Genomic DNA, 28,000 nt, shown 5'->3' with positions numbered 1-28,000 from the left:
GGGTTGGATTTGGGCTGAAACTGAACAGCCAGAATCAGGGGGATCAAATCAGGAGAACCGAGGTCAGGGACGTAAAATTTGGGGTTTCCACAGCAGCTGGCTGCCCACCCCCTCTCCCCCCATGCCACCCCTTCTGTCCCCACAGCATACGCCCACAACAAGCTCTCCACGTGCCTTTATTGCAGTGGGGACTGTGGGTGCCCACACCATCCACATGGGGCCATGTAGGGGGCACTCAGTGGCCAAGCCCCCATCCCACACCCCCTGTCCTCAGCCGTGCTGGAGGAGGACACACAGCAGCAGGTGACAGTCCCCGACACCTCCTCCACAGCAGCATCCCAGCTTCAGGGGCTGGAGCATCAAGCATCTCCTGGACGGGTGGTCTTGGCAAGGGTGGGTGACCCCACGGCCCCCTGCTCACAGCCACTGCAGGGAGAAGCCCTGGCTGAGGCTGATGCCGAGGTCACTCACAGTGAGAACCTGGGGGTGGAGAGGAGACATTTTGGCTGGAGGGAAGTGGAGAATGCCTTCCCCTACCCAGCTTGGCTGAGCTTCACTGCCCCTGAACCCTGCTGTGGCAGAAGAGCCACACGATGTCCTCACCCACCTCTTTGGTCACCAACCTTGTGACCCTTAGGGCTAGAGGAGGCAGGGTGGAGCCCCTCAAGATGGAGACTTCCACCCAGGACAGGGCACCCCAAGATGGGGCTGTACCTGGTTGTCCAGGTAGGAGAAGGGCTTCTCCTGGCCATTCAGAAGGACCTTGCTGGGCGGCTTCTGCACCCCAAAGATGCTCAGTGTGCCAATGGTGACATTGGTGGCCTCAGTGCTGGCATGGAGGACGGTGGAGGTGAAGATGTTCTGCAGGAGGGGACAGCATGAGCTCATGGTGGCCAGATGCCACGGGACCCCCCACTCCTGCCCTCCCCACCACATCCCACCTGCGTGACATTGAACACCAGGTAGGAGTAGCTGCCCCGCTCGAAGGTGTCCAGGCTCTCGCCATCGTCCCAGAAAAGGTCCCCCCAGGCAGTGGCACTCGAGGACAAAGCCACGATGAGGCGCAGGGGGTTCCCTCGAGTCGCCTCGCTGGTGGTCCCTGGTTTCTGGGGTTCAAAGACATGGGTTCTGTAGGGCTGTGAGCACTGGGCATGGGGGTCTGGGAGCTGAGGTGCTGGGACACACACATGCTGTGGACACCACTCAGGAAGGTGATGGGTGAGCACTCACCTGGGTGGGCAGGATGGAACCCTCCCGGACATGCAGGTTGAGGTGCTCCAGGGGGGCTGACATCTTCAACATCTCCCCACTGCTGTTCACCGAGGAGCCCTGGGCAGGTGGTGAGAGACATAGGTGTGAGGGAGTCAGGGGTGCTCAGGCATGGGTCTGGGGAGCAGCCATCCCCACCCCTTCCTCCATCAGGCCTTGCTAGGCTCAGCCATGGTTTCCCACCCGCAGTCCCGAGATGGTTAAGCAGGGATCACCCAGTCCCTGGCCAAGTGCCATGGTGTTCCTCACCGTGTAGAAGTCGTACCACGTGCCTTGGGGGACGTAGCCTGTGACCGAGTCCACCCCGGGCTCCAGCACCGGCGTCACCAGCAGGCTCCGGCCCCACAGGAACTGCCTGTCCAGCCCCAGGGTGGCCACATCCTGGGGGAACCTGTGGCAGGATGGAGACACCGTTCGATCAGCCACTTCTCTGTGATTCAGTCCAAACGTCTCCCCAGCTACTGGTGGGGATGGTCTTACTCAAAGAACAAGGGCCGAGCAACAGTGTCCCCTTGCAGGTGGGCATGGTGGAAAAGGGTGTAGAGGAAGGGCAGGAGGGAGTATCGGGTCAGCAGCACGTCCTTCATGGCCGTCCTGGCCGCAGGGCTGAACACCGTTGGGTCCTGGGCCTGGGGGAGATGCAGGGAGTCAGCAGCTGTCCCACCCCAACCCCACCTCCCACACCCCGCATCCCCCATCCTGCATCCTCCATCCCACGTCTCATATCCCGTATCCCACCCCTAGGATGCCTCCCACCAGGCGCACTGCCCTTGACCTTCTCGTTCTGGGTGTTGTGGTTGCGAGCGAAGGGGTAGAAGGCACCGAGCTGCATCCAGCGGGTGCAGAGCTCCTCCGAGGTGCTGCCGGAGAAGCCGCAGATGTCCGCCCCCACCAGTGGGATGCCGAAGAGGCTGAAGCTCAGCAGCCCTGAGGGCAGGTACAGTCAACAGGGTGCGGGGAGTTTCGGAGGTGTCTCCGAACAAGCAGAAAGCTCAGTGGAGCTGGGAGCACTGGTAGGGCACCTGAGTGCGTTCTGTGCCACCCACCTGGGATGGAGTAATACATGTCCTTCCACTGGCTCCGGTTGTCTCCCAGCCAGTGCCCTGAGTAGCGGCCCTGGCTGGGGAAGGTGGAGCGGGAGATGACGAAGGGACGCTTCCCCCGGATCTGGATCAAGGCACTGGAAAACAAGAGGGAGAGGAAGGGGCAGGAGGTGAGAGCAGCCCCCCAGGCATTTGCCTTATCCCACAACAGTTGAGGGAGAGGTCCAGGTCCAGCCCTGTGGCAGCCCTGCAGTGCTGGAGAGTTGGCCTGAGCAAAGGCTTGGCACCACGATCAGCCTCACCCAGAGCAGTGTCAGCTCCCCTCTTTTCCTGGGTCATTCTCACCCTGAAGGCTGCGAGCAGTCAGACTATGTTCCCTTGAAGTCAGGCACTCAAGCCCCCATCCCCATCTGAGCAGGATTTTGTCCCACCCCATCCCCAGGCTGTCAGGAAGCAGGATGCTCAGGTACCTTGCTGTGGCTTTGGCCTCCATCAGCCCGTAGAGGTTGTGGAGGTTGTAGTGCACCGAGGCTTTCTGCTTTGCCGAGGCACACACTGTCTTGGAGGAGAGGGAATCGCCCAGCACAGCTGCCAGCAGAGAGAGCCCAGTTGGCACCTGGTGGTGGTGGGGTGCAGGGCATGTGGACCCCCCACACTTGCTGGCTCTGGGTCAGCCCTCTCACAGGAGCCATCACTGCCAGCCCAGTGCCAAAAGCTCACACAGATGGTCCCATCCTGCACCCTGACATGGCCCCAACAAGTGTGTAAGGCTTAGACACCAATACTGGCACATGCAAGTAGAGATGGAGACATTCAGGGTGTAAAACAGACAGAATGTCTCTTAGAAATCATTTTCCCCCATCACACTCGGTTGGCAGAGATCTCAAAGCACACAGCACATGCCAGCACAGCCTTGTATCTCATCTTCCTCCTTACCTGGAGTGTAGGGTGGGCTGTCGAGCTCTCCTGGGGGGCAGCCATATTCAGACCCATCCATGAAGTTGGATGGCTCATTCATGTCCTAAATAAAGAAAATTGTGGAGCAATTTCAAGCATGTGGTTTTGGGGATCAGTGGATAGACCTGGAAAAGCTGCAGACAGTCCTGCCAGGACACACACTGGGTGTGAGCTGAGGTGCTGGCAGGAGGCGACCCAGGGGCAAGGAGGGACTTACGATCCAGAGGCCATCGAAGGGCACATGGGCATGGAAGTGCTGCAAGTTCTCCAGCCACCACTGGTGTGTGTCTGGGTTGGAGAAGTCTGCAAAGGCAGTGTCACCAGGCCAGACCTGCAGGGACACCACAAAACCACGGGTTCATCAAGCAGGTGATTTTTGGGGAGCTGCCACCGGGAACAGGGTACCACAGCATGGTGAAGAAACAGGGGTGAAACAGGCAATAACCCAGAAATTAAACCCAGGCCAATGCTTTGAGTCCTGGATGCTACATACACAGCATACCCCTTCTTCCTCCATGGTACCAGGAGTATCGTGGTGCTGAGGACTCCCCACAGTCCGTGGGCAGTGACAGCTGAAGGAGCGGCTGCTCTCCCTCCACTTGCACGAGCCCTGACACCACCTTGCCCAGGGCATGTCAGGGAAAAGCCATGATTTCTCCATGCTTTGTCTCATTTCAGGAATTTTAGCCAATTCATTTTCCCACATGTTTTCAGGCTGCAATAAAACCCCCTCCTTGGAGATGGCGAGGGAGAGACGGTGGGAGCAAACAGTCATAGGGGTCAAACTGGGAGGGAACCACTGCAGAGCAGATCTGGAGATGCACTGTTCATCCCAGGCAACCTCCCCTCACACCAGAAACAGGAAGGGAGAGAAATCAGATGACCAGCCTTGGGCAGCACTGCTGACTCTGTTAAGCTCATATGACTTCCACAGGCTCCTCTGCTGGACAGGGGCTGGCTCCTGGGGTTGGTGAAGACACCAGAAGGTGACACATGATTACAAGGGCTGAGCCAGGCTCTGGCAATTATCCCGGAGAAGTCTCTTGGTCACTTGTCTTTCCCTCCACGGTAAGGGATGAAATCCCAACCCTGCTATTGCATAACCCACAGGACTGGGATTTCCCCTTGGAGCTCCTCACCTTCCCGATTAGCGGCTGCCCTTGGGTGGTGTTGAGGAACAAGCCCCGTCTCAAGCCTTCATCAAAAGGCCAGTAGGAGCCGTGAGGGTTGGTGCTGCTGATGCCAGGATCCTAGGGACAGAGCAGAAGGTTAGTGCCATTCCAGGCAGACTGTGGCTCCTTCCCCTGGCCAGACCGGAGTGATTCACAGAAGACAACCCAGACAGGGTCAGCCAGAGCCCAGACACGGAGGCTGTTTGCCCCAAGGGGAACAGAAACTTGCTTGGACGCTTCCAGGCAAGTTTTCTAAAATGCCACTTCTGTAAGTCCCCAGGACACATTAGGACGTTTTGGGGAGGGGGCGGACAAATACATGAAATCTTGCGCTTATGCAAGAAATGTCAGGTCATGGACGGGCTTGGCTACTAAGGGGAGTTCAAAGGGGAGGAATCCAACCTTCCCCTGCAAGGACCTGAGCATCCCCATTGACCCCAGCAAGCAGAACCCGTGCCCCCATTCTTTGTAGAGGGAAGAAGGGAGATCCCAGCCAGGTCACAAGATCCCAGCACTCATGGGGATGTGGGAGCACCCGAGCTGAGCACCCACGAGTTAAACTGCCTGACCTACAGTTCCTCCATTCCTCCACCCACAGAGGTCAGAGGCACCCTTGTACCCCTGCAGGAGACAGGAGCACATCATGAGAACCTGGCCTGTGTGTCCGTGGTCCCTGCATTAGGGGGATTTTCAGTGGCAGTTTACAGCTGCCCATCCAGCACTGGGGAACAGCCTCCCATAAAAATTCTTGGGGCTGGGGTTGATCAGTTGGAATTGTGAGCATCCCTTATGCCTCTGTCTTACATCCCAGCTCTGCAACAAAGACAGCACAGGGGGAGAGGAAGGGGAGTACCAAGATCATAACGTAGCGCTGCCCATGTTTGTGGAGGTCTTCCACCAGCGAGGGGAGGGAGGCAAATTTCTGGGAATCGAAGGTGAAGTCCCGGTACCCATCCATGTAATCGATGTCATTCCACTGTGCATCCTGTGGGACAGAGGCTCAGGGATGAAGGATGGAGCCTGGACCCCCCACTCCATGGGTCTGAGGGATTACCTGGGGGATCTGGTAGTTCCTCATGGCTCTCACGGTCTGCCAGGTCCCATTGCTGGATCCGTAGCCCCAGCGGCAGAGATGGAAGCCGAGAGCCCAGAGGGGTGGCATGGCTGGGAAACCTGCAGTGGGAGAATGGAAGCATGGCTGGTGTGTCCTGAGATGACAGCAGCATCTCAAAAGGATAGGATGATAAAGGAAGAGGTGGGAAAAGGACATGATAACTGACCACTGATGTGCTGGGAGGGCTGGGGGAGGCTGATCCCTCCCTAGCTGGGAGGGCTGGAGATGTGGTGAAGCTGGGGTGAGACGGGGATGTGGGCATGGGGAAGGTGCCTGCAGATAGCCATGGTGGGGTGCGGGCACTTACCTATCACCTGCTGATACTGTTGGATGACCATGTTGGGATCGGGCCCCAGGAAGATGTAAAAATCCAGCACCCCTCCAATGGTCCTCCAGGTCAGGCCCGGAGCAGGCTGCAGGGCCACCTCTTTGAGGGGGAAGGAGAAGGGAAAAAGACAGTGACAACTGGGGAGCAACTTCCAGACCTCAGCCCCCATGATGGGGACCAGGCAGCTCCACAGGCAACGCTCAGGGGAATAGACAAATCCCTGCCTTGCATTCAGTGGATGCTAAATGGAAGCTTAAATCATCACAGCCCATGGGAGATCAGTGGTTTATGCTATCTTAAAAATCTGCTCTTTAAGCTCAAAGCTGCGCCAGCTTCCGCTGCTGGACCAAGTGCACGTGCAGTGCAGTGCTTTCCTTCATGTTCTCCCCCAAAGCCCCCTCCTAAGTGAATCTAGAGCTACTCGTACAAGAGAGTGTGTGGGAGCAAGGCCTTTCCCAGGAAGGGCTTTCCACATGAATGACCCCTCGAACCTCAGCTCGGGTGGCTGCATCTCACATGAGCTCCTCTTCAGCAGCACGGCTGCAACAGACCCCAGCGCAGCTGGAGCTGCCAGAGACCCGGTGTGCGCAGTATTGCCCCAGCTGGCTGCAAGCAGCAGCTGCTGGGAGGGTTGGGTGGTCACTGGTGCCGTCCCCGACACGGCAGGAGCCCGCAGGAGCTGCTGTGTTATCAGCTGGCACACACGGGCAGATCCCATGGCCGCAGCTGGCGTGGCACAGCTGGGGAAACACAGGCAGCAGACGGCATCCTCAGCTGCACCCCAGCCATGCCACCCCACCGGGCCTGGGGGCAAGGATGTTTCAGTGGAGGGGGGAATAGATGTGGACCTGCATGCAAGGGACTTGCTTTCCTGATGGCAGCTCAGCAGCTGGGCGTGTGGTTAAACTGCTCGGCAGTTGCTAAAGAGCCTCGCTGTAGCCAGGAAACAGATGGCTGCGCTCAATAACGGAGCCATCAAACCACATCTTTCCCTTTTATGGCTTCCTCTTACCCCAGGTTCCCAAACTGGCCACTCCAGTAGTTCCCATCTGTCCCCACCTGCCAGGTCCTCCACCAGGGACCAGCTGGCCTGGGGTCCCCTAACACACCTACCCATTGCGTTGCTGTTGAGAAGGAAAACCCCATGAGCATCTCCGCCCTCCTCCATCAGCAGGTAGAAGGGGTGAGCGCCGTAGAGGTTGAACGATTCCTGCAAGGAAGAGGTGCCAGGTAAGACAGCAGAGAGGGTAAAGCAGGAGAGCCCCCTGTCACTGGGGGTGAATAAAAGGCCTCGAGCTGCATATGCTTCCACCACCTAACCAGGAACCTGTCACCCCTGCGGAGGACTAGGCAAGGGATAAGGATGGTTTCAGGGCTGGTGCTGAAGGCCATGGGAGGCTGCTTCTTCCTTGTAGTTCAGGGGCTACTGAGCTGGGCTGGGTGAGAGGGAAACCTCCTGCCTCACCACAACACATTGCATGAGCAGCAGGGTGGAGCGGAAAACACCCGGTGCCCTCGGAGTGCCAAGAGCATTTTGCAATTGCTCTGAAATTCTCCCTGGCACATACCTGCCCGTCAGCCTTGATCATCCCCGGCCCCTCCCAGTGCTGCTGCCCACCCCTGCCATGTTTTCCCAGGGCTTGTCCAAAGCATGGGAGAGCAGCACCCCTGTCCTCACCCCCTGTACCCCCACGGGGACAGGACAGACGTACCGTGGGAGCGACGTCGCGTGCCCACAGCGTGAGGGTATTCCAGTCCAGGCTGTGCAGGAGGCTGCCACGGTGCTCCCCCAGCCCATAGAGGAATGTGGATGGGAGCGATGTGGATATCTGGAGAAACTGGTCCGCGAAGATCAAGGGGGCCACAGTGGTGTTGAGCCTGCCAGGGTTACATCGAGGAGAAGAAGGGGTCAAGAGGGGATGCTGGGACTCTCTGGGATCCATTTGCCCATCAAAAACTGATCCCTTCGCTCTCGAAACATCCCAAGGGCCAGTGAAGCAGCACATGTCCCACCCCACATCCCGCCCTAACACCATGGACCAGGAGTAAATTTGGGTCTGGCTGGAGGCAAGACCTAAACCAGCCTGACCCAGTGCGGCACAGCCTTCCCTTTGATACCAGAAGTTTCCACCCAGGTTATTATTAACCACCGAGGCGATACGGCAGTGGGGCTTCTCAGCCTGCTGTCACTGATAAGCAGCTCCCAGATACAGGACAGACCACAGTCACCAGCAAATGGGAAGGAGGAGGAAAAGATGGGATCCCAAAACACCCTGACCATACATCGCCCAGCTGTCGGTGCTTGTCAACAGCTTAGTGTGGGCAAAGCCATGGAGGTGACAGAGAGCAGTACAGCAAAGTCACCAGCAGTCCTTTTCCACAAAAAGCCTGGAACTGTGAATGTTTCTATAGCTTCAACAGCCAGGGAAACCTGAAAGAAGTGTGAAATGGGCAAAGCCACAACCCTTTGTTGGCCCTTTTCCTGAGCCACCATGTCGCTCATTGGTGATGTGCCGGGGACCTGCACAATGTTTGGCTGGTGTAGGACCTTGGGAGGAATCAGGGCACTGGGAGGTTTTTGGAGAGGTGCTGATCCCACCCAGTCCTGCCATGGCCATAGCAAGCACATGGCCAGCCCGTGGGGCCAGGAAGCCACGTGCTGCTGCATCCCCACGTGAGGTCTGCTAAAAAGATGCAAGACAAAAAGCAATAACTGGCTGGAGATCTTGCAAGCATGGGTTTTCCCTCTGAAAAACTACTAGAAAGTGTGCTGGAGCCTGCCTAGGGTTGGATAAGTTTCTCCCCACTGCCACAGGATGAAGAGGTGTGATCTTACAGCACTGTCCCCGTTGCTGTGCGCCGCAGCAGCACCCCAAAGGGATCCCAGGAGAAGTTCAGGCTGTAGATGGGGTTTTCTGCCCTCTTCGTCACCCGGGGAACATCAAGGGGAACCTCGTACCGTGGGTTGGCCGCATCCGTTATCTGCAAAAGGGAGAAAAAGTGCTTTAAAGACCAGCAAAGCAAGAAGGCAAAGAGCTGGAGATACTCATTGGCCCCACACAGCCATGCCTGGAGCACAGCAGCTTCCACGCTCGGTCACAGCAGGGGACAGTTGCCTGTGGGATGACAGGTGCAAGGGTCAGGAGGGCAGCCAACAGGAACCTCACCTTGATGTGCAGCCTCGTGTCTGTCTCAAACTCCACGTCCAGTCTCAGCATCTCGATGTCCCGGGGGTAATAGGCCTTCTCCCTTCGCACCAGCAACCCCACCATGCCCAGTGCTGTCTGGTTGAGACTCTCCAACGTATAGCTGGGGAAGTCGGGGGGATAGAAGCACCAGGGCACCCCCTGCTTGCCCTCTGCTGGCAGAGGGCTCTGGATGAAGCAGCACCCTCGGCTTTCACAGAGCTCCTGGGTCACCACCACGTGCCGCTCTGGGTAGCAGTCGAAGCGATGGCTTTCAGGCACCAGGAGACATTTGGGGGGTGGGGTGGGTCCGAGCCAGCCCCCCGACACTTGCCGCAGCACCCAGACGGTGATGGTGCTCAGCAGCACGGCGGCCACCAGCAGCCCGCTGCCCACCCACCACCGGGCCATCCTCCCACGGGTGGGGGGCATCGGGGCAGCCCCTTCCTCCTCCACCTGGCATCCTGCCAGCTGCGGCGTTGTCAGCTTCTGGTACGACTTCATCGTCCTGGTGCTGGATAGAAGGGGAGATGGAGGCAGGTGTGAAAGAGACAGAGGGGGAGAGCTCACCCAGGCCTCAAGGACAGCTTCACTCTCTCCTGATGCCTCTGGTTCAGGCAGAGCCTGCCCACCTGAGCACCCTGCATCATCACATCTGCACCTTCGGCTAAGATGCACATGGCAAACTCGGCAACGGAAGGCTTTGCCAAGGTCAGGTGGTCCTGATCCTGCTAAGTGCGGGGAGATGCTGACAAACAACTCTCCATCAACCCCAAGGGACAAAGCACCATCCACCTGAACCCCACCTGCTCTCAGGGAGTGGCAGAGCAGACCTTCAAGGAGTTTTCCCAGGTCTGAATTTATGGACTGCAGCATTTCTGGAAGCTGCAAGGAAAATCGAGCTTGTTCTGCCTAGGGGAACAGAGGTGGGAGCCACGGCTCCAAGGTAGGGAGCTTCCTCTGCTCAGGGCATTTTCTGCTCTGAGCATCCTCTTTGAGCATCCTCTTATCATCGCCCAAAGCCCTGAGTCAGAGGTTTTAGCTGCGGGCAGGGCTGGGCAAGGGATGGCTGGGAGTATACCATCAGTCCTTGCCTCCCGCTGATAAAACCTGATTCTAACAACCTCTCAGACAAACATCTCCTGGACTGTAAGCGAAGGAGACTCTCACGCTCCGGGTGAGTGCAGGGAGCAATCTCTGCACCTTAAATAAGAGACACAATAAGAGACACAACTTTCTTCTCTCCATCTCCTATCACAGGCGCTCAGACGCTGCCTTCCTCACCCTACGACCTGCAACGGCTCAGCAAACGGCTCCATCCCCACCACAAACAGGTTTATTCCCCGGCAGCCCTCCCCAAGCTCGGCCACCACCGCGGCACAACCCGCCGGGGCCCGGCTGCGAAACCCCCGCGAGCGGCAGCGCCTCCGCCCTGTGCAACCGCCCGCCGCTTCCCCACGCCTGGGTGGCGGCCCCGGGGTGGCAGCGCCCACCCGCCGCGGCCACACGAACCCCAGAAGTGGCACCTCGGCGTGCCACCAGCCCATGCTCCCCAGGCTCCTGCCCGGTCGCCCCGCAGCGGGGACACTGCGGGGGGACACACAGCGCCCAGCCGGGCACGGGGAGCGCCGCGCCCCGGGAGCCCCTGCCCGCCTGCGGGCCCCGCTCCGGCCGTGCCGGCGCTTACATACACGTGTCTCCTCTTGACATTGTGGCTGCGGGCGGGCAGCGGGCGGGCAGCGGGCAGCGGGCGGGCAGCGGGCAGCGGGCGGGCAGCGCTCCCGGCGCTGCAGCTCTGCCTGCTCCGCCGTAAACACCCGAGAAGCCGCCCCGCTCCTACCGCGCCTCTCTAGTAGCAGCGCATCGGCACACATACGCCTCTCCGCCGACTGATCGTCCGCTCGCTCCTCTCCTTTGTGCGCTTTGACTGTTTTTTTATTTTATTTTATTTTCAATTTATTTTTAATATTTGTATCTAAACGCAACGCTGCTCAAAAGCGACAAGGTGGGGAATATGGGGGATCAGCGGTTTGTTTTAGATTTTCCCCAGCCTGGATGCACGCAGGGTCTCTAAAACTAGAGTACAAATGCCTCTGTCACCCTTGTAGGTTGAGAGCACCTTACCCAAAGCAGAGTGAAAGAGGTCCCTGTGCTGAATCGTGTGTCATGGCTTCAGGGAATCACTGTGGCTTCAGGATGTGTTTTGAGCACACAGCGGGTGGGCCAGACCCACGAAACACCCACATTCCAGCATGAAACCCTTTCTCCATCCAGGTTTTCACCAGAGTTCCTGTCTCCCATGCACTTCTCTTCATCTGCTTAACAAATGTATAGAACTGCACAGGCTTTCCCACTTTTTGAGGGACTGGAGAGCTGCTCCTTGTTTACTATTGAAGGCCACTACAGTCTAAAGGTCAGTAGCAAAGGACAACACACCTTTGGAGCAGAGTTGCTTTCCCCAGGGAATGAAAAGAGAAGGTAACCTGTTGTGAACAGGACGATTCACCCAGAAACAGAATTTCAGGTGCCAAGGCCGCTTCCCTCCTGCCATAAGCAGTCTGCCAAAACCATGTTGTTGCGAAGACAGGGGAAAATACCCCAATTCTGGCGAGCCCCATGCGTGGGGCTGTCACCACAGAGGATAAGACCCCCCCACCCAGGATGCAGCCAGTCCATCCCTCCTGCCTCCTGCCTCCACCCTCTCGTGGATGTCTCAGGGAAAAACCTTGGATAATACAGGATGGCTCTGGCCACTCTTGGTTATCATCACTCAGAGAGAGCACAGGGGCAGGTGGCTGTGTTGGGGCCATCAGAGGCCCCTAGGCTCCCACCACCAGCACCCCTCTCCTTGCTTGTCTTGGCTCTCTGAGCCACCAGAACCCTCCTGGATGTAAAGGAGATCTGGAGACAAACCTCAAGGCATCAGTGGGGACCACAGGGATGGCTGAAATCTGCCTTCCAACCCTGAGCTCAACCCATCCCAGCACCCAGGGCAAGATTTCAGAGTCTGCAAATCGCGGAGAGGTGAAAGCCAACACTTCATGCCGCTGCCCAGGAGCTTTAGCCAACCTCATTAGTCAGTTCCAATAGTAAACAGGGATTTCTTAACATCAGGGTGGTGCATTCACCTAAATCTCACTCCAGCTGCCCAGATCTGTGGGGCTGTGCCGGAAATGGGGCTCTCTGTGTTTTCCAGCTCGTGTTGTTCAAAGGGAGCAGCAAAAGATGGGATCTTATTCAAAGCCTCAACTATGACCCTTAGAGCTGCTCCAATAAGGATATCTGGCCCTGAGGCTGGAAAGCATAAATTGCACAGACTTTCTAATATAGTTACGGACACAAAAAAAATCAAAAGGAGCCCAGTTGTGATGGAGGCAGTTGGGTTTGATCAACCACCCGTGTTATTACATGTTTTGATGCATTACCATCAATGTTGGATGCTCCTGGTGTCTGAAATGCCTCTCACACCCCAGGGGTCAGGATGCTGTGTTAGCAACTCACACAACCACACAAGGAAAGTGCAAGGATTGTGTTCAGCATCCTTGGGGGGCTCCGGGACAGGTAGTGCTGGGCGAAGGCTGGTCCACAGCTGGTGAAAGCCCTGCCAGCAGCTGTCTCAAGGAGCCCGGGGACCAAACCAGCCCCTGAGCACCCCTGAGAGCCTCACAGTGCCCGAGACATATTTCTCCACCTCCGTCTGTCCCACATCAAGGCCAAGTGCAAAGTGCTGCACTTGGGTTGGGGTCAATATAGGCTGGGGGATGAACCGATCGAGAGCAGCCCTGCCAAGGACTTGGGGGTGCTGGTGGATGAGAGGCTGGACATGACCCAACAAAAGCATTGTGGCCAGCAGGTTGAGGGGGGTGATTCTGCCCCTCTGGTCTGTTCTGGTGAGAACCCACCTGGAGTGCTGCGTCCAGCTCTGGGGTCCTCAGCACAGGAAGGACAGCGACCTGTTGCAGTGAGTCCAGAGGAGGCCACCAAGTTGATTAGAGGGATGGAACAGCTCTCCTATGATGAAAGGCTGAGATAATTGGAATTATTCAGCCTGGAGAAGAGAAGACTCCGGGGAGAACTTATTGCTTCCTTTCCCAACCTGAAGGGAGCCTGCCAGAAAGACATGGAGGGACTTTTGAAAAGGGCATGTGGTGACAGGACAAGGGGTAATGGCTTCACACTGACAGAGGGCAGGTTTAGATTAGATGTTAGGGAGAAATTCTTCCTTATGAGGATACTGGGGCACTGGTACAGGTTGCCCAGAGAAGCTGTCCCATTCATGGAAGTGTTCAAGGTCAGGTTGGACAGGGCTTGGTACACTCTGCTCTAGTGGAAGGTGCCCCTGCCCATGGAATATGATGAGCTTTAAGGTCCCTTCCAACCCAATCCATTCTATGACTCTATGAAATGTGTGAGGGTGCAAAACTCCACGGCTACACCGTGCCCCCTCCCTCGGGAATGATCCAAACAGGCTGGAGCTGTTAGAGAAGGGTGAGCCCTGTGGTAGGGTGGCGGTGTGGTGTTGGGTACTGCACACTGTGGAGGAGCCAGGGATGAGGATGTGAGGATGTGGATTGGGATGTGGATCGGAATGAGGGGGGGATGAGGATGGGGGTGAAGATGGGGATGGAGATGAGGATGGAGATGTGCATCAGGATGGGGGTGGGGAACGAGGATGGGAATGGGAATGAGAATGGAAATGAGGATGGGGATGAGGATGGAGATGTGGTTAGGGATGAGGATGGAGATGGGGTTGAGGATGGGATGAGGATGGAGATGTGGATGGGGATGAGGATGGGGACTTGGATCGGGATGAGGGGAGGATGAGGATGGGATGGGAATGAGGATGGGAACGAGGATGGAGACAGGGATGAGGATGGCGATGTACATCGAGACGAGGGTAGGGACGGGGACCGGCTACGTGCCGAAGGCAGCGCCGCGCCCCGCCCCGCGCCCTTCCCCATGAATGAACGGCGCGGGCGGTGCCGGCGGTGACGCGGCCGCGGGGCCGGGCCGGGCGGTGACGCGGCCGTGACGCGCCATGCCGGAAGCGGCGGGGGCGCTGGTTGGTCGGCGGCGCGGCGGGGGGGAGGCGGCCGCCCCGCGCTTGTTGTTGTCCGCGGGACTCGCTGGCAGCGAGGGAGGAGGGAGCCGCGCAGCGCCCCCGCCGCCGCCCCCGCGCCCCCCTCGCCCCCGCCGCCGCCCCCGCCACGGGGCGCTCCCGCCGGCACGCAGGTGAGGAGCCGCCCGGGGCGCGGCGCGGCGGGGGCGAGGCGGGTGGGTCGGAGTCGGGAGCGGGGGGGGGCCGGGGGGTGCCCGCCGGTCGGGGGGGGGGGGGGGGGAAGGGGCGGCTCGGCCCGGTCTGTCCCGGTCCCCGCTCGGTCCGGTCGGGTCCGGTTGGGCGCGGGCGGGCGGGGCGGGCGAGGTAAAAGTGCTGAGTCACCACCGCGCCGGGCACGTGGTGCCGCCGCCCCTCGCACCGGGCCGGGCCGGGCGCGCACGTGGGGCCCGGCGGGGGGCGAGGGGCGGCGGCCCCGCCGGGGGGGGGGCGGGGGGGGGGGGGGGGGGGGGGAAGCGCTGCCCGCGCCCCCCGAGTGGCCCCCGAAACCCCCGGGGGGGCGGGGGCGCGGCGGCCCCGCGGTCACACCTTCCCCGTCCCCTCGCACCGGCGCGGGGCCGGCAGCGCTCAGCGCCCGCGGGACGGGGCCGGCGGCACCCCCGCACCCCCGGGGACGCGGGGCCGGGGGTCCCCCGGGTGTGCGCCGGGGTGATGCTTTCCCGTCTCTTGTTGTTGTTTTTCTCCCCCCGCCGCCCCCCGAGGATGAGCGCGCTGCCTGCTTCTGCCTTTGAATGGCTCTTAAAATACATGTGAGGAAACCTGTTGTGACGCCGCGCGCTCCGCTGACTAAAAATAGCAGCTTTTGTAGTACGGAGGGAGCCGGGGCGCAGCCGGGGACGGGCAGCGTGGCCGCGGCGGTGGCCGGGCGTGGTGGCAGCTTCGGGAGCCGCTCTCTGTCCCCGGGTTATCGGGCAGGAGCAGCCGCCGGCGGGAAACGCCAGGCGGGAGCCTCGCTGCCCGTCGGATGGGCTGGGGGTCAGGGCTTATCTCTGCTGAGCACAGCTGCTTTTTGGGTCGAAAGAGCGAGAGGTGCGTGGTGTGTTCAGGCTGGTCCCGGAGCCTGCGGGGAGGGATGCGTGTGCATGGGGCCGCCCCGAAAACGGGGCGCTCTGCGGCCGCCCAGGGACCGGCAGTGGGAGGAAAGGGGACGGTGACACTCTGGGAGGGGGCATGGCCGCGTGACTCTCTGGTGGGTGCGGGACGGTTTGGGGATATAATCAGAAGTGGGGTGGGTGGGGGAACCTCTTCAAGCTCCCCGTGACGGCAGTGGCATGAGGTGGGAAAACATCCAGGCCACGAGTGAGGGGAACCGAAATCTCCAAATTCTCAGTGTGCGCCAGGATCTGTTTGCTTCCTCCTCTTCCTCAGGCTGAGAGCCCGCTCCCTTCCCTCGTGGGCTGCTCCTTGGAGGATTTATTTTACGGATTCTGCTGAAAGCAGGCCATGAGGTCTCAAATTAGGAACGAGCCCCCTTTGGGCAAAGTTGTTACAAAAAAGGGAAAGGCCTCCATTTTCGCTTTCACCTGGCCGCCCCCTCCTTTGCCAGCGCACCTAAAGCTGAGCTGGGACTGCGGAGGGCGGAGAGAGCCAGTGAGAGCAAAGTGTTTCCCTGAAAAGCTGCACGCCCTTTTCTTGCACTTTCAGTTTTTATAAGCCCTGTGGCGGATAAGCTCAGCCCTGCGCCCCAGCCCAGCGTGTCGTGCCGTGGTGCTGTCGGGGTTTTTAGCAGCGAATGAGTTTTACCTTGTGATTTTTTTTTTTCCCACTGATGAAAGGCGCGCGCGTCCCTCCGCTTTTCCCCCCTCTCCTTCCGTGTGTCCTCCCGGTGCTGCCTGTGGAGAACCCTTCCTCGAGCCTTCCTCGTGCAGTCACTTCCTAGGGGTGATGGACGCCGCGGCTGCCCAATGGCAGCGCGCAGGGCTGCGCGGCACCGGAGTTAACTCTGCTCCTGCCCGGCCGAGGTGCCGGACGTCGGGCTGGCGGCGACGGGGCTGCTGCCGCAGGGTTGGGCACACCGTGACTCCCGCCGTCAGGACACTCTGCAGGCTCTGAGCCTGTCAGGGCTTGGAACCTGAGCCCTCTTAAATGTTCCCCGGCTGTATTACGCCAGGCTCGTGCCTTGCCTCACAAGTGTTTCCGAACCAGAGACAGAAATTTGTTGGCAATTTGTTTTTTTTTTTTTTTTTTTTTTGCTTGCCTGTCAAGGACAGCGTGCTTTGTCATGTTTTATGTCATTTCTGCGCCGTCGCCCGTCTCGGCAATCTGTTGCGGCACAGAGTTCAGTACTGCTGTGTGCCTCCTGAAAGGGAAAAATACAGATCAGCTTGATACACTCTGATTTCCATCAGCATTGGGAGATGATTAATGGCGTGGAATGTGCTGCAGGACTTGGTATTGAAAATCTCTAGCTGTGTGAGATGTTTGGGAAGCGAAGAAAGGACAGCTGGGAGCGCTGGCCCCTGCGGCAGTCGGGGTTTGTGGGATAAGCTTGCTCGCTGATCATTTTTGTAAACATCCAGCTGTGAAATACTTGAGCGGTGCAAGCACTTTCAATTATCAGGAAGTTTCAGGCTCAGCACCCTGTAGAGATGAACATGCAGTTTCCACTTCTGTCTCAGCCATTGTTTGAGGCTATCTTCAAACTTCGGCAGAGAGTCTTCCAAGCATGAAGCAAGCACAAGCAATGCAATGCTCTGTGACCATCAACACAAGGACTGGGGGGGGGAAGGCAGTAATGAGAGCGATTACTCTGCCACTGTGCTCCCAAGCAGAGGGACAGTTTGCATCGTGGATGCCACTGCTTTGCAATATTGCAGGACGCCAAATAGTGATGCCACTATGTTCCATTATTAGCAGTCGGTGAAGGTGTCTGACTTGATGGCTGGCACGTGGGGTCAGGAGAAGCAAAGTCAGGAACCCCAGTCCCAACTGTGCCCCAGGATCTGGCTGTGCATCCGAGCAAGTTATTTGTTGCTTGGTGGCTCATCTTGTGTGGCTGGGGGAGATGCATCTCTGGGCTAGTGATTGCTGAGGTGTAATTCCAGTATATCTCTGTCACCGCATTTTATAAGTGTGTGATGGAAAAAGTGCTGTAAGCTTGTCAGTACCAGGGCTGGCTGTCGCATACCTTTCCCCTTCAGCCACCTCCTCCATGAAGTTTCAGAGGTGACACACAGGCGTACCCGCCTGGTAATCCATATCCCTGCTCCCTAACCACAGGCTCTCTGCAGCATCTGACTAGGTTGTTTACCAAACCACTGAAGACTATCTGATCCGTGTCCAGGCCTCCCCAGAGAGTGCCTCAGAGAGCTGTGTCCTGGCAGCTCTTAAATGTGCTCTGAAGGTTCCTGAATCTCCTCTTTGCTGCTGGATGCTGGTTCCGATCCATAAGGGAAATGGAAAGCTGGCCAGCTGGGCGAGGGCTGCGTGGAGCTCCTCTAGAACAGTAAACAGTGACTCACCCCCTCCTTGTGTCTTCTCTCTCTTCATGTCAAATATATTGCCTCGCATATGCTTCTCTACTCTCTGATTCACACCACCAGCCTGTCCCTCCCCGCTCTCATTACAAATGAGTGACAAGCGTCAGTCTGCCTTACAGGATGTGTGAAGGTTGTCAGAGCAGGAGAATGGATTTTTGAATGATGGGGAGAAGGATGGTGCTCTGCCTACCATGCTGCAATGTGCTGGAAATCCATGTTGTGCCTCCGAGTGGCAGAGGCATGACGATGAAGATTGAAGCATCTGTAGTTCCCTTCACCTATCATCTCAGATATCCTTGGTAGGCACGTCCGTTTGGCTGGTGCTCTGGAGCTGGGAATAACTTGCGGATAAACGAGAAATTTAAACAGCTGCCTAGGAATTAAATGGCTGCATTTGGGAATGAGTAGAGTATTCCCTGCATAGCTGTCGGTGCTGTATTGAGACGTGATGGCAGAGATCCCCGTCGCTGCTTGAACCTTGTGCTGTTTTTCTGCCCTCGGGAAGTTGTCGCTGGCTTGGCAGAAGGTGAGGGTTGCATGTTTTCAGTTTGCTGTATGTGTGTGAGAATGGAAGCTAAACACCAGCAGGGCTGTCTGCCAGGTGCTCATGTTCTGGCCAGAGTTGTCTTTCAGCGTAGAAAGAGTTTTAAAATTCAAGTTCATCCCCAGTTGTTGGGTGTCGGCAGCGACTTTATAGTAATTCCTTAATGTGTAACGCTCTTGGAAAGCCCTGTAGCGTGGAAAGTCTGAAATCTCACTCTGGCATGTTTTCTTTCTTAATTGCAAGCCTTGTGTGGAAAGCTGTGTCCTGCTTCTGCCTGAGTCAGGCTTTCTGCTGTCTTTCCCTTTCAAAGCAAAGGAACTGCAGATCTCTCGATGGTCTAAGCTGAGACCGCCAGGCTTAGAATGTCAGCTGGAGACCTCCAGGTTTTTGGGAGGATGCTGCAAGAGGCATAGGAGTCGTCTGAGAGAGGGAGAGGGCGTTGGCAAGGCTGTCAATGGGTAACTTTATTGCAGAATTACAAGGGCTCTTTATGTAACAGTCAAAACACTTGCTGTAAATACGAGCGTGAAGCTGCTCTGGAAAAGCCTTTTCCCCTCACAGTTGGTGTATTACTACTCACTGCTTTATTGATGTAGCGTTCGAAGTGTGTCGTACTGCTTACAGAGCAGGATGTAACACGGTCCTTGTTCCAAAAAGCTGAGCTCCTAATTTTAGATGTGATGCAGCAAACGCAATTAAGGAAAGAAGGGCAGGAGTAGGGTAAAGACTAAAAGGGTTCTAATAATCAAATTGCAGCCAGGTTCCCAGAAGACCCCTGTGCAGCATGTTTAGGGAATGTTGCTGAGTATGACATGTTTGTGGAATGGTTTATGATTTTGTTGTGGATTTTGCTTCCTATCTGTGGGAGATGCCATGCTGATTTTAGTAGCTTGTTAGTAGCTGAATAGTCCCAAATAGTTCTAATGGGAAGGAGTTAGTAGATGGGGAGATGGAGCCTGAGGCCCTGGAGGGCTGCTGGTGAGGGTTGTGAGTGTAGTTGTATTGGTTTCGAGCAGAGCCTGGACCACACCTGTGCCTTCACCTAGTGCAGAGATAAGACTCTTCCTGGCACTGGAGTCTTGAGTGTGAGGCTTGAGCCTGTTTGAGTGTTTCTACTTGTGCTGTGGAACCCTGCCCTTTGGGTCGGGGCAGCCCCCAGTCTCCACCCTTCAAGAAGGTCTGGTATCACTATTCCTTATGGTGCCCTGAACCTTCTCATCCATCTCTGTGCCAGCAGTGGCTCTGGCCCATCACCCCTGGTGCAGTAGGATGGATCCCCGCCTATCTTGGGGGGGTGCCTTGGTGTGCAGGGAGAGACAGGTGTGCAGCAGAAGACCCTGTACTTGAGCATCTGTGCTGTCTGTCCTCTGAGGAATGTGCAGGGTAAGGAGCTGTTGCTTTGGTGACATAGAGCAACAGGTGACCAGAAGGGGTTTCATCATGCAGAGCTGGAGCATTGCTTGGGGTGGCAGGTGAGCCCGCATGCTGACCCCCTCTGGAGGAAACCTCCCCCCTCGGCTCGTGTTTTCCATGGTACTTTACATTTCTTTCCATCTCTGCGCAGCCAAGTGGCCCCGTTCAGTTTTTCCATCGGCTGGCGTAGAAAACGCTTTGAAGACGCGCTGGGTGAGGATCAAAAGGCTTTTTGTGCAGTTGGTGGGTGTGACACGGGGCTGTCGTTGGCCTCCCCCTCCTTTTTGCCTTTCCTTTTCCGGCGTTAGCAGCGCGGCGTGCGGCCAGCGCGCCCAGCGTGCCCCTTCCCTTGTAGGGATGGGGGTGGCGAGGGAGGGGGGATGCCGCTGAGGGAAGGAAGAGTTTCTGATGCTGTGGGAATGTGAGCGCTCAAACTCTGTAAACAGCTGGTGACTCACTGCATAACTATGGCACCAACTGCCTGCGGCCCGGCGCTGCGCCTCTGCAGGGAGGGGGCTGCCGGCCCTTTCCTCTACGCACTGGCAGCGCCTCTGCGCTCCTCAACTCCGAGACGAGTCCTCCTGGCCAAGACAAGGAGCTTTTTCCTTCCTCCTGACTGCTAGGGCCTACGTCTGCGCCTCTGGCCGGGAGGTAGGGGTGGGCAGCAAATGCCTGGTGCGGCGGGGAAGCAATGGATGGACGGCAAAAGGGCAGTGCTGGGATCTGAAGAAGTGCCTGTGCTCGCAGGGGATCCTGCCCTTCTGAAGAGCACAAAGTGTGGCAGGTGCTCCCCCATCCTTTGGAGGCAGCTGCAGGGAGCTGAGACTTGCCCCTGTGACCAGCCCACTCCTGTGACCCCAGCGAGGCAGGGGCTGCAGTTTGAGGTCTGCCCGGGGTGGGGTTCGGTGCTGGAGGAGAGCAGGGAAGGACTCGGTGATGCTCTAGAAAATGCAGTGCACACCAGTTGCTGTAAGTGGTCCATTCATCATGGAGCATCTTGGCTTGTGCGCTGTGCGGCTGTCCTTGTCCCTCCTCCAGACATGGAGAGCTGTGCTGTCTCGGGCTTAAAAATAGAGGAGGCGCCTAAATACACTCCCTAATATCTAGGATAGTATCTTGCAGCTCTGCACTTACAGGATTATTTTTTTCCTCTCCTGCTCTTCATCTTGATCTTTACGTAAGTCGTGTGATGATGAGGTGTCTTGACTGATAAAATTCAAGTGACAGCAGCACGGGCTGAGCCAGCACCTTCACCCACCCAGCTCCCACCAGTCCTCATGCCCCACCTTTGCACCCCCCAAATCCCGCCACCCCTGTTTGCAGATATGAATGAGTTTGTTTACTCTCCGACGACCTCGTGATGTCTTTGCACAGACATGACCTGAAGTCATTATTGCTTTTGGGCTTCTCTGTTTCCATGGTGACTGTCTCCGGGTTGGCTACTTTCCCAAGGTCACCATGGCAACTATCAGAAGGGAATCATGCTTGGGATGCTTTGGCTGGATTTTTCATGAATGATTAGGATGTGTGACACGATGCAGACGTGGAAATGGGGAGGGTTTGGGCTGGGCTGGAGAAGGTGGGGGGAGAGAGAGGACTCCCGCCAGACAGGCTGCACTCTGCGGTGCTGCGGGTGTGCAGCCCTCGAAGCCGCCCTGCGTCGGGGGGGCCCGGCGCTCGCCCCCTCCCCGCTGGGGAGCCATAGGCAGAGGCTGTGATGGTGGCGCGGTTGTGGTCGCCTCACTCGCGGTAGGTACCCGTCGGAGCGTCGTGCTGCCGTCACCGCAGGGTGAAGGGTTTGGGTGGAGGTGCGGGCAGGTGGATTTTTGGCAAGGCGCTGGTCGAAGGGGTGTAGTCACCGGCTAAGGTGAGAGTGAAGGGCAGCGTCGCGGCAGGGGACGGTCTGCCTGTTGATGGACATGCCTCCACGTCACTAGATATATCAAGCAGGTCTGCTCTCACAGCCTGGGGCTGGAGGATCGGGAAGCAACAGTCTTGGTGTGTTGGGAGAGGCAAAGTTCTGCCTGGCTTTGTTATCGGGGGCTTTTGTTTCTGTTGTTCGGGTTTTCTGGTGGCGTCTCCTTTGGGTGGGGACAGCGCTGGAAGCAGGTTACAAACCAGGCAGCTTCTTTCTGGGTTGCTGGTTCAATTTCGAGCTGGGTTAATAATCATCAAAATAAGAATGAAGGGAGTTGTTGTCTTGTGGCTTTTCAGTGCCTTTTATGAGCGGAGGTAACTCTTAATTCAGTCCCTAATAGGCCATTTGGAGCGTCTGGGATTCCTCCGGAGGGAGGTGGCAGGGCCTCAGAGGCCACGCTCTGTGCTCCCCTTAGGAAGGGGTGGCACATGGCGAGGCGGTGTGTGGTGCTCAGTGTGACTGTTGTTTATGGGTGTCCTTCCCCCTCCTCCCTGCCCTGTCTTCCCTGCTGGATCTTAGTGTAGTTAATAGCAAAATATGAGGTCTTAGTGTTGGAAAGCAATGCGCTTGTCAACACAAATGTCTGAATCTATCACAGTGCTTCAAACCACTGTGTGGTTATTTCTTTCAGTGGTGGTTGAGTTGGGAGTTTTGGGCCACCGTGTTTGGTATCTTCTTCCTGCCTTCATCTCTGAGATTAACCTATAAATCTTGTTTTGTTTTCCCAGTTGCAATTTCTGAGCAGTTTTGTCCGGAAGACTGTGCTCAGGTTATGACGACTAATCCCAAACCGAACAAGGCATTAAAGGTAGGCAAGAAGGCTGGGTGGGTGGGGCTGGGTGACCAGGGAGGCTGTTGTGGAACTGTGCAATGTTGGGTCGTACATGACTGTTCTTTTTCATTCTAAGAGAGTCTTACAAATGAGTGCTGATACAATTTCACACTGTCTAAAGGAAAGGTTAGGGTGGAAGAATACCAGCGATACCCAGAAAGAGGTCTGAAGTCTCTGGGATGGCGTGGAGGCTGGTCTATCCCAGTTGCCTATCCAAGAAACTTCTGAGTATAGCAGGTATTGGCAGCATCCTGAAACCAGTGCTCCCAGGCTTGAAGTACTTTTACTCTCAGGACTGGGAGGCACTGGGGAAGGGATGTGTTCAGCTGGTGTCTCCGTTATCTATGAGACAGTAAATGCCTCGGACATGCCAGCATGATGGTGGTCTGTGCATGGGCTGTGGATACATTGTTGAAATTTCTTTCCAGTGTTTTAACTCTTCATTCCATATGTACTTCAGTCTCTGAAAAGACAAAAGGATGGTGTCCTAAAAGTTCAGGATTCAGTGATGTTAAAGGTCTTCTCGATTCTATTATTCTGAAAATAATGGTGGTGGCAAACCTGCTTGACAAAAGGCACAAGGCCTTAGTGTGGTTTTCTCATGTAACTGCACTCTGGCCTGTGCCCCAGCATAACCAAATCAGGCTGTGTCCTTGAAGCCAAGCAGGGTTGATTTTGTTCACTGCTCAAATGAGCGATCTTCAACGAAAAGCCATAAAACGCTGAATTAAGCCCTGCACACAAGCAGCTATTCTGCTTTTGGGATGCTGCACTAGTATCCCAGCATAATGCTGCAAAAAGGTGTCATCTTTAGCGTTCAGTATGAATTCTGGGTCCTGACCAAGGGCTTCACAAACAAAAGGCTTCATCTGGCTTTATGTTTATCTCCTTGAAAATCTTGCTGTTGGGTTCACACTGCTTTCTCTGACCTAAGAGGGTTACCCAAACCCAGATGACAGCAGCGCTCAGATCTCTACAATGTTTAACCCAGATGTTTTAGTGGAGCTTGTGCTCTTTACAGCGCTGCGGGGGTGTTTTCCAGGTAGGGCTGTCACGTTGCCAAGGGGTGGCCTTGTCTCCTTCTGCTGTCCAGAACATCCATTCGCGTAGGGTTGCTGCTACCCCTGTGCTGTTGGTATTTGCAGGTAAAGGAGGAGTCAGGAGAGAATGCCCCAGTGCTGAGTGATGATGAACTCGTGTCAATGTCCGTACGGGAGCTGAACCAGCACCTGAGGGGTCTCACCAAAGAGGAGGTCATCCGTCTGAAGCAGCGGAGACGCACGCTGAAGAACCGGGGCTACGCTGCCAGCTGCCGCATCAAGCGCGTGACTCAGAAAGAGGAGCTCGAGAGGCAGCGGGTTGAGCTGCAGCAAGAGGTGGAGAAGCTGGCCAGAGAAAACAGCAGCATGAAGCTAGAGCTGGATGCCTTGCGCTCCAAGTACGAAGCACTCCAGACCTTTGCTCGTACCGTGGCGCGAGGGCCTATTACCCCGACCAAAGTTGCCACCACCAGTGTCATCACCATCGTGAAATCAGCCGAAATCTCATCCAGTTCTGTGCCGTTTTCAGCAGCGTCCTAGTGCCCTCGGTGGGGGGAACTAGCAGCCTTTCAGAGGGGAGGGGATAAGGCTCTTATGCATTGTTCCGGAGTCCTTGGTCATGTCAAGAATTGGCATTTTAAGAATTCTCTTCCAAAAGTGCAAAAAATAGAAGAAAAAAAAAGAAAACGAGGAAAACAAACAAACCCAAAGGGTTCCTACAAAGGGAACTTAACTGGCTGCTTCTGTCTGGACTCAGTGGCTCCATCAACCTCTCGTGTCCAGGATTTGAGCTCTGTATGCAGTACAAATTGCTAGATCTGCTTCCTCCTTCCCCTTGTGTCCACAAACCCCTCTCAGCCGTGGGGAACCTCCCAGCTGGGAGAAGATACCTGAGGAGCCTCCGGAGTCTTCGTGAATGATGCTCAAGAGCCAGGAAACAGATGGACCATAGAAATCATCATGTGAGATGAATGTATGGGAAAAAGAGTTTCCTTTAGTGGCCTCCTACTCCTTGTAAGAGGGTCTCCCCTACCTTCCCCACTTCCATCTGATATTACGAGGGCAGGGATATAGGCTTTTTGGATTTGATTTCATCGTGGTATGAGTGGATGGGAGTGGGAGGACAATGGAGATTAATACTTGGGTCTGACCACACCCATTAGGAATAACCTTTTGTTTTTGATCCATGCTGTTAAATTATGGAAAAATATATATTTTACATATTTTAATATGCCCCATTACCTGTGTGGCCTGTAAAAGCTACATCGCAGCCTCCTTTATTCCAAGCCCAAGTTTCCCAATAGCTCCTTCCCAAAGGTGTGCCTGTGAATTGGGTATATTTATGCAGTTTATTTCTTCCAAATGATCCACAGTCTTGAAGTAGCAGCTTTTTTTTCCTGGATTCCCTGAAGCTTAGGGGAGGGAGGCACAGTAAATGCTGTGAATGAAGAGCAGTGTGATGGGGAGGAGAAGGGGAGATGAGGAGGAAAAATGCTGCAAGAATTACTGGTGGAGGCAGAACTGGCTGTGAGAGAAGGTGGGACAGTTCTGCTGGGATCAGCACTATGAGAAGGGGTTTGTGCAGCACATTTCGGAAGGATGTTTTTAAAGCACTGAAGTGTAACTAGAGGGCAATAGTGTTCAGACAGGAGGAGAGAAGTTTTAGAGTCTCCTCTTTGACAAAAGCGTTGGTAGGTTAGCAACGAGCATCCCAGCTGGAGAGCTGCGCTCGCCAGTCCTTGATGACCAGAGAAGGGCTATGGGGAGGTCAGATGGGAGCTGGAAGGGTCTTTTCCTCTCCATAGCACATCGGATGCTGAATTTGGGATCCAAAGAGTACAGTGAACAACCCTCAGTGTTCAGACAACCTGTGTGAATGTGACCCTGAAACTTGACGCTTTCTCTTGCCAATGGGTGAATTATCCCGAGAGGTGCGCAGAAGGCAGGATGGAAAATCGGTGTGTGTGTAGGGGACGGAAGAATTGGGATCGAGAAGTCGTTCGTATGGCTCTGAGCAGTGGTTTGGGAGAGGGATTTCTGGCTCGGCAATGGGCAGGAGGTGGGAAGCTGAAAGGAGAGATTCTGCTGTTGCGCAGCAGCGCTAAAAAGATGAACGTTTCCAGGTCACTGTAAAAAAAAAATAGCTATGTTGGTGTTTGTGTGTTTTGTTGTTGTTTTTATTTTCTTTTTAAAGTAGGAAAGAAAAGGGACTGTGAGTTTTGTAGGGCAGGTCAGAGACTTGTGGAATGGACGATGCCTGTTGTCACGCAGGTGAGAAGAGAATGAGATTGCTGAAGTTCAAGATGAGGAGAAGAGCTTAGAGAATTTGGGCTCCAGAACAGAAAACAAAGATCACGAAGAATTCATGAGTGTTTTGGACTGAAAGAGAATAAGCAAGTGCCACCGTTGTTGCAAAGGGGACAGTGAGCTGGCATCTGACACCCATATAATTTGTTGTTTGAGGCTTTGTCTTGCCTTGGATGGCAGTAAGTTAGTGAAGCCCTACTTGTCTTTGGAAGAAGTCGTTAGCTTGCTTTTTCTTTTTTTTTCACCTTGTCATCAGAGTCTCTGGATTTCCCAGGAGGATCCCTTGTGAAATAGGTTAATGAAAAGAGAAACCTCAGACTTGGTTCTCATTCAGTCCTCAACATCGACATCCGTGACCTTACTGAGCCAGAAAGGGTGTCAGTGAAATGCTTCCTGAAGGCTCATTCCCCCTGCCAGATCCACGTGTTATGGAGGGGAGCAGGGAGTTTCCTTCAAGTGATTTTCCAACACGTAGAGTTTGGATGACACTTAGTGTTACCTCATTTCTCCTCCACTCCCTCCCTATCTCCAAACAGGCAGATCAATGTCCTGTGTATCAGTACCAGTTATTGACTCCCACAGCAGAAGCTGAGGAAGAGAAAGATGTTACTGTCATTTCCTGGTCCTCTCATGTTCTCCAGCTCACAGACATTGGAAACTTTCCCAGACCTTACAGGTGCCTCCAAAAACAGGCAAATGGAGACTCCTGGCACTGTTGGGGCTTTAAATGAAAACTTTATTGAAAAAGGCCAGTTGACTTGAAAATGCCCAAATGCTTCCAGTCTTTAAAACAGCTCCAGAGCTCCATAACATTCCTGGCTAGATAGGAACACCCTCTGGCTGCCCTTGACACCCCTCCGGGGAAGTCAGACCAGTCTCACCAAGGGAGACGGAGGTCCAACTTTGTTCCGTGGGGTCTTCTTGCTGTTGGAATGAGTTGAGAAACATATCTTTACGTGGCACTTCCCTTGTGGCCAAGTATTTCTTTTTTTTCCAGTTCTTGGAAGGGTGCCAAAGGCTTGTCCAAGTGATTGCTAGTTTAGTGCTGGTAGGCACTTAAATCTCTGGTCACTCGATAAAGAACAAGAGGCCTGGGTGTTGTTAAAGCTGTTGATACCATAGCCATGGTAGGTAATCCATATTGGATATCCATAAGGACCACGTGGAAATATTTAAAGAGAGAGAAATATATATATAAATATATAATTATATACATTTTATCGTACAGATTTTTCGTAAAAAAGAAAAAAAATAATTTTTTTTCCAAGTTTGATACTGTAAATCTTTATTAAAAGAAATTGCCAGTCCAGGGCTCCCTGGGTGGTGACCTGGAGGGGAATGAAATGTCCTGGCTAAACTTCCACAGAGGGATCAGAATTGCAAGGTAACGTGGAGGGAGGAATGACCCGAAAGCTGTTGACCGCGTTGGAGACCCAGCTCCTCCACCCTCCTCCCTGGAGGGCCCTCCAGCTTGGGGTTGTCGCGTTGCATTCCTCTGGGGTTCGGTTTGTTTCTGTTGTGTTTTATTTTTTTGTTTTGTTTTGTTTGTTTTTTTTTTTCCCTCTCCGTCCTGCACTTGCCAACCTGACACCCAGGGCGAGTGCGGCGTGTGGCGCTGGTGGCGTTGGGGCGCGTTCCCCCGCAGCCGCGCCTCTCGCTTGTCTCTTTGCTGCAGTAGTTTGGATGCCGGGGCTCCCTTCTCTGCCCCTCTTAGTTTGTCCCCCCGACCCTGCTGAGGAGCGGGGGCTCTGATTTTTGAGTGCTGGGATCCTCCCACCCTGGGCCTGGCCTTTCTTTGGTTGCTCCCCATCCGCAGCGTGACGTGGGAACCGAGGGCTGGGCGGGAGGCAGGAGAAGACGAAAAGCATCGTGCAGGGACCGGGAGGGGCATCTCTGTTCTCGTAGACGTGTTTGCTGTGCTCTCTGTTGGGAGTGGGGAACCTTTCCCTCCAGGGCAGCTCCAGATCCCTTAGAAACAAGTCAGTTTCTCTGCTCTTGCCCAACTCTACCACAAAGTGCAGAGACCTGGGTGACACGGCAGCGCCGGGACGGCCCGGGTGGGATGAGGCGCTGGTGGTGAGCCGGCGGGGAGGCGAGCTGTGGCAGGACCAGGCGCGATGCCACGGGAGCACGAGGGACAGCTCAGACCCCGGGGAGGAGGAGAAGGTGGCAGTTTTTTCTCTCTCGAATCATTTAAACTTCATTGTCATGATTGTTTTTATTTAAAAAGTAAAAAAAAAAAAAAAAAGGACAAAAAAAAGAAAAAAAAAGGAAACAAAACAA

General features: G+C 55.5%; 2 protein-coding genes across 4 annotated transcripts; one reads left to right on the top strand and one right to left on the bottom strand.

The window, feature by feature from the left end:
* Nucleotides 1-231: 231 nt before the first annotated feature.
* On the bottom strand, nucleotides 232-16,063 carry LOC113967765 (lysosomal alpha-glucosidase-like). Of its 3 annotated transcripts, none has more exons than XM_027683650.1 (20): nucleotides 15,928-16,063; nucleotides 9,051-9,582; nucleotides 8,720-8,865; nucleotides 7,596-7,761; nucleotides 6,997-7,093; nucleotides 5,863-5,982; nucleotides 5,496-5,614; nucleotides 5,295-5,426; nucleotides 4,409-4,519; nucleotides 3,487-3,600; nucleotides 3,249-3,333; nucleotides 2,783-2,900; nucleotides 2,316-2,449; nucleotides 2,045-2,196; nucleotides 1,750-1,898; nucleotides 1,519-1,660; nucleotides 1,231-1,329; nucleotides 942-1,106; nucleotides 715-861; nucleotides 232-480 (listed from the first exon to the last, which is right to left on the bottom strand). In XM_027683650.1, the coding sequence occupies exons 2-20, from the start codon at nucleotides 9,570-9,572 to the stop codon at nucleotides 418-420; spliced, it is 2,781 nt and encodes a 926-aa protein (XP_027539451.1). In that variant the 5' UTR covers nucleotides 9,573-9,582; nucleotides 15,928-16,063; the 3' UTR covers nucleotides 232-417. The 3 variants fall into 3 exon arrangements, with proteins under 3 accessions (XP_027539451.1, XP_027539450.1, XP_027539452.1); XM_027683649.1 differs by lacking the exon at nucleotides 15,928-16,063 and adding an exon at nucleotides 10,760-10,839; XM_027683651.1 differs by lacking the exon at nucleotides 15,928-16,063 and adding an exon at nucleotides 10,756-10,762.
* Nucleotides 14,155-28,000, top strand: MAFK (MAF bZIP transcription factor K). The gene is made up of 3 exons (XM_027683659.1): nucleotides 14,155-14,300; nucleotides 22,267-22,346; nucleotides 23,516-28,000. Exons 2-3 carry the CDS (start codon nucleotides 22,311-22,313, stop codon nucleotides 23,948-23,950), a joined length of 471 nt encoding a protein of 156 aa, XP_027539460.1. The 5' UTR covers nucleotides 14,155-14,300; nucleotides 22,267-22,310; the 3' UTR covers nucleotides 23,951-28,000.

The sequence above is a fragment of the Neopelma chrysocephalum genome, unplaced genomic scaffold (genome assembly GCF_003984885.1).
Source record: "Neopelma chrysocephalum unplaced genomic scaffold, ASM398488v2 Primary Assembly neopelma1_65, whole genome shotgun sequence".
NCBI lineage: Eukaryota > Metazoa > Chordata > Aves > Passeriformes > Pipridae > Neopelma > Neopelma chrysocephalum.
This window is presented reverse-complemented; position numbering and strand designations above follow the sequence as displayed.

Excerpts from the sequence above, each read along its gene's own strand:
- LOC113967765 (XM_027683650.1), bottom strand. The coding sequence starts at position 9,572 with ATGAAGTCGTACCAGAAGCTGACAACGCCGCAGCTGGCAGGATGCCAG. Across the intron at positions 7,762-8,719 it reads ACAGCAACGGGGACAGTGCT|GCTCAACACCACTGTGGCCC; the intron begins GTAAGATCACAC and ends TAACCCTGGCAG. Across the intron at positions 1,899-2,044 it reads ACAACACCCAGAACGAGAAG|GCCCAGGACCCAACGGTGTT; the intron begins GTCAAGGGCAGT and ends CATCTCCCCCAG.
- MAFK (XM_027683659.1), top strand. The coding sequence starts at position 22,311 with ATGACGACTAATCCCAAACCGAACAAGGCATTAAAG. Across the intron at positions 22,347-23,515 it reads AACCGAACAAGGCATTAAAG|GTAAAGGAGGAGTCAGGAGA; the intron begins GTAGGCAAGAAG and ends TGGTATTTGCAG.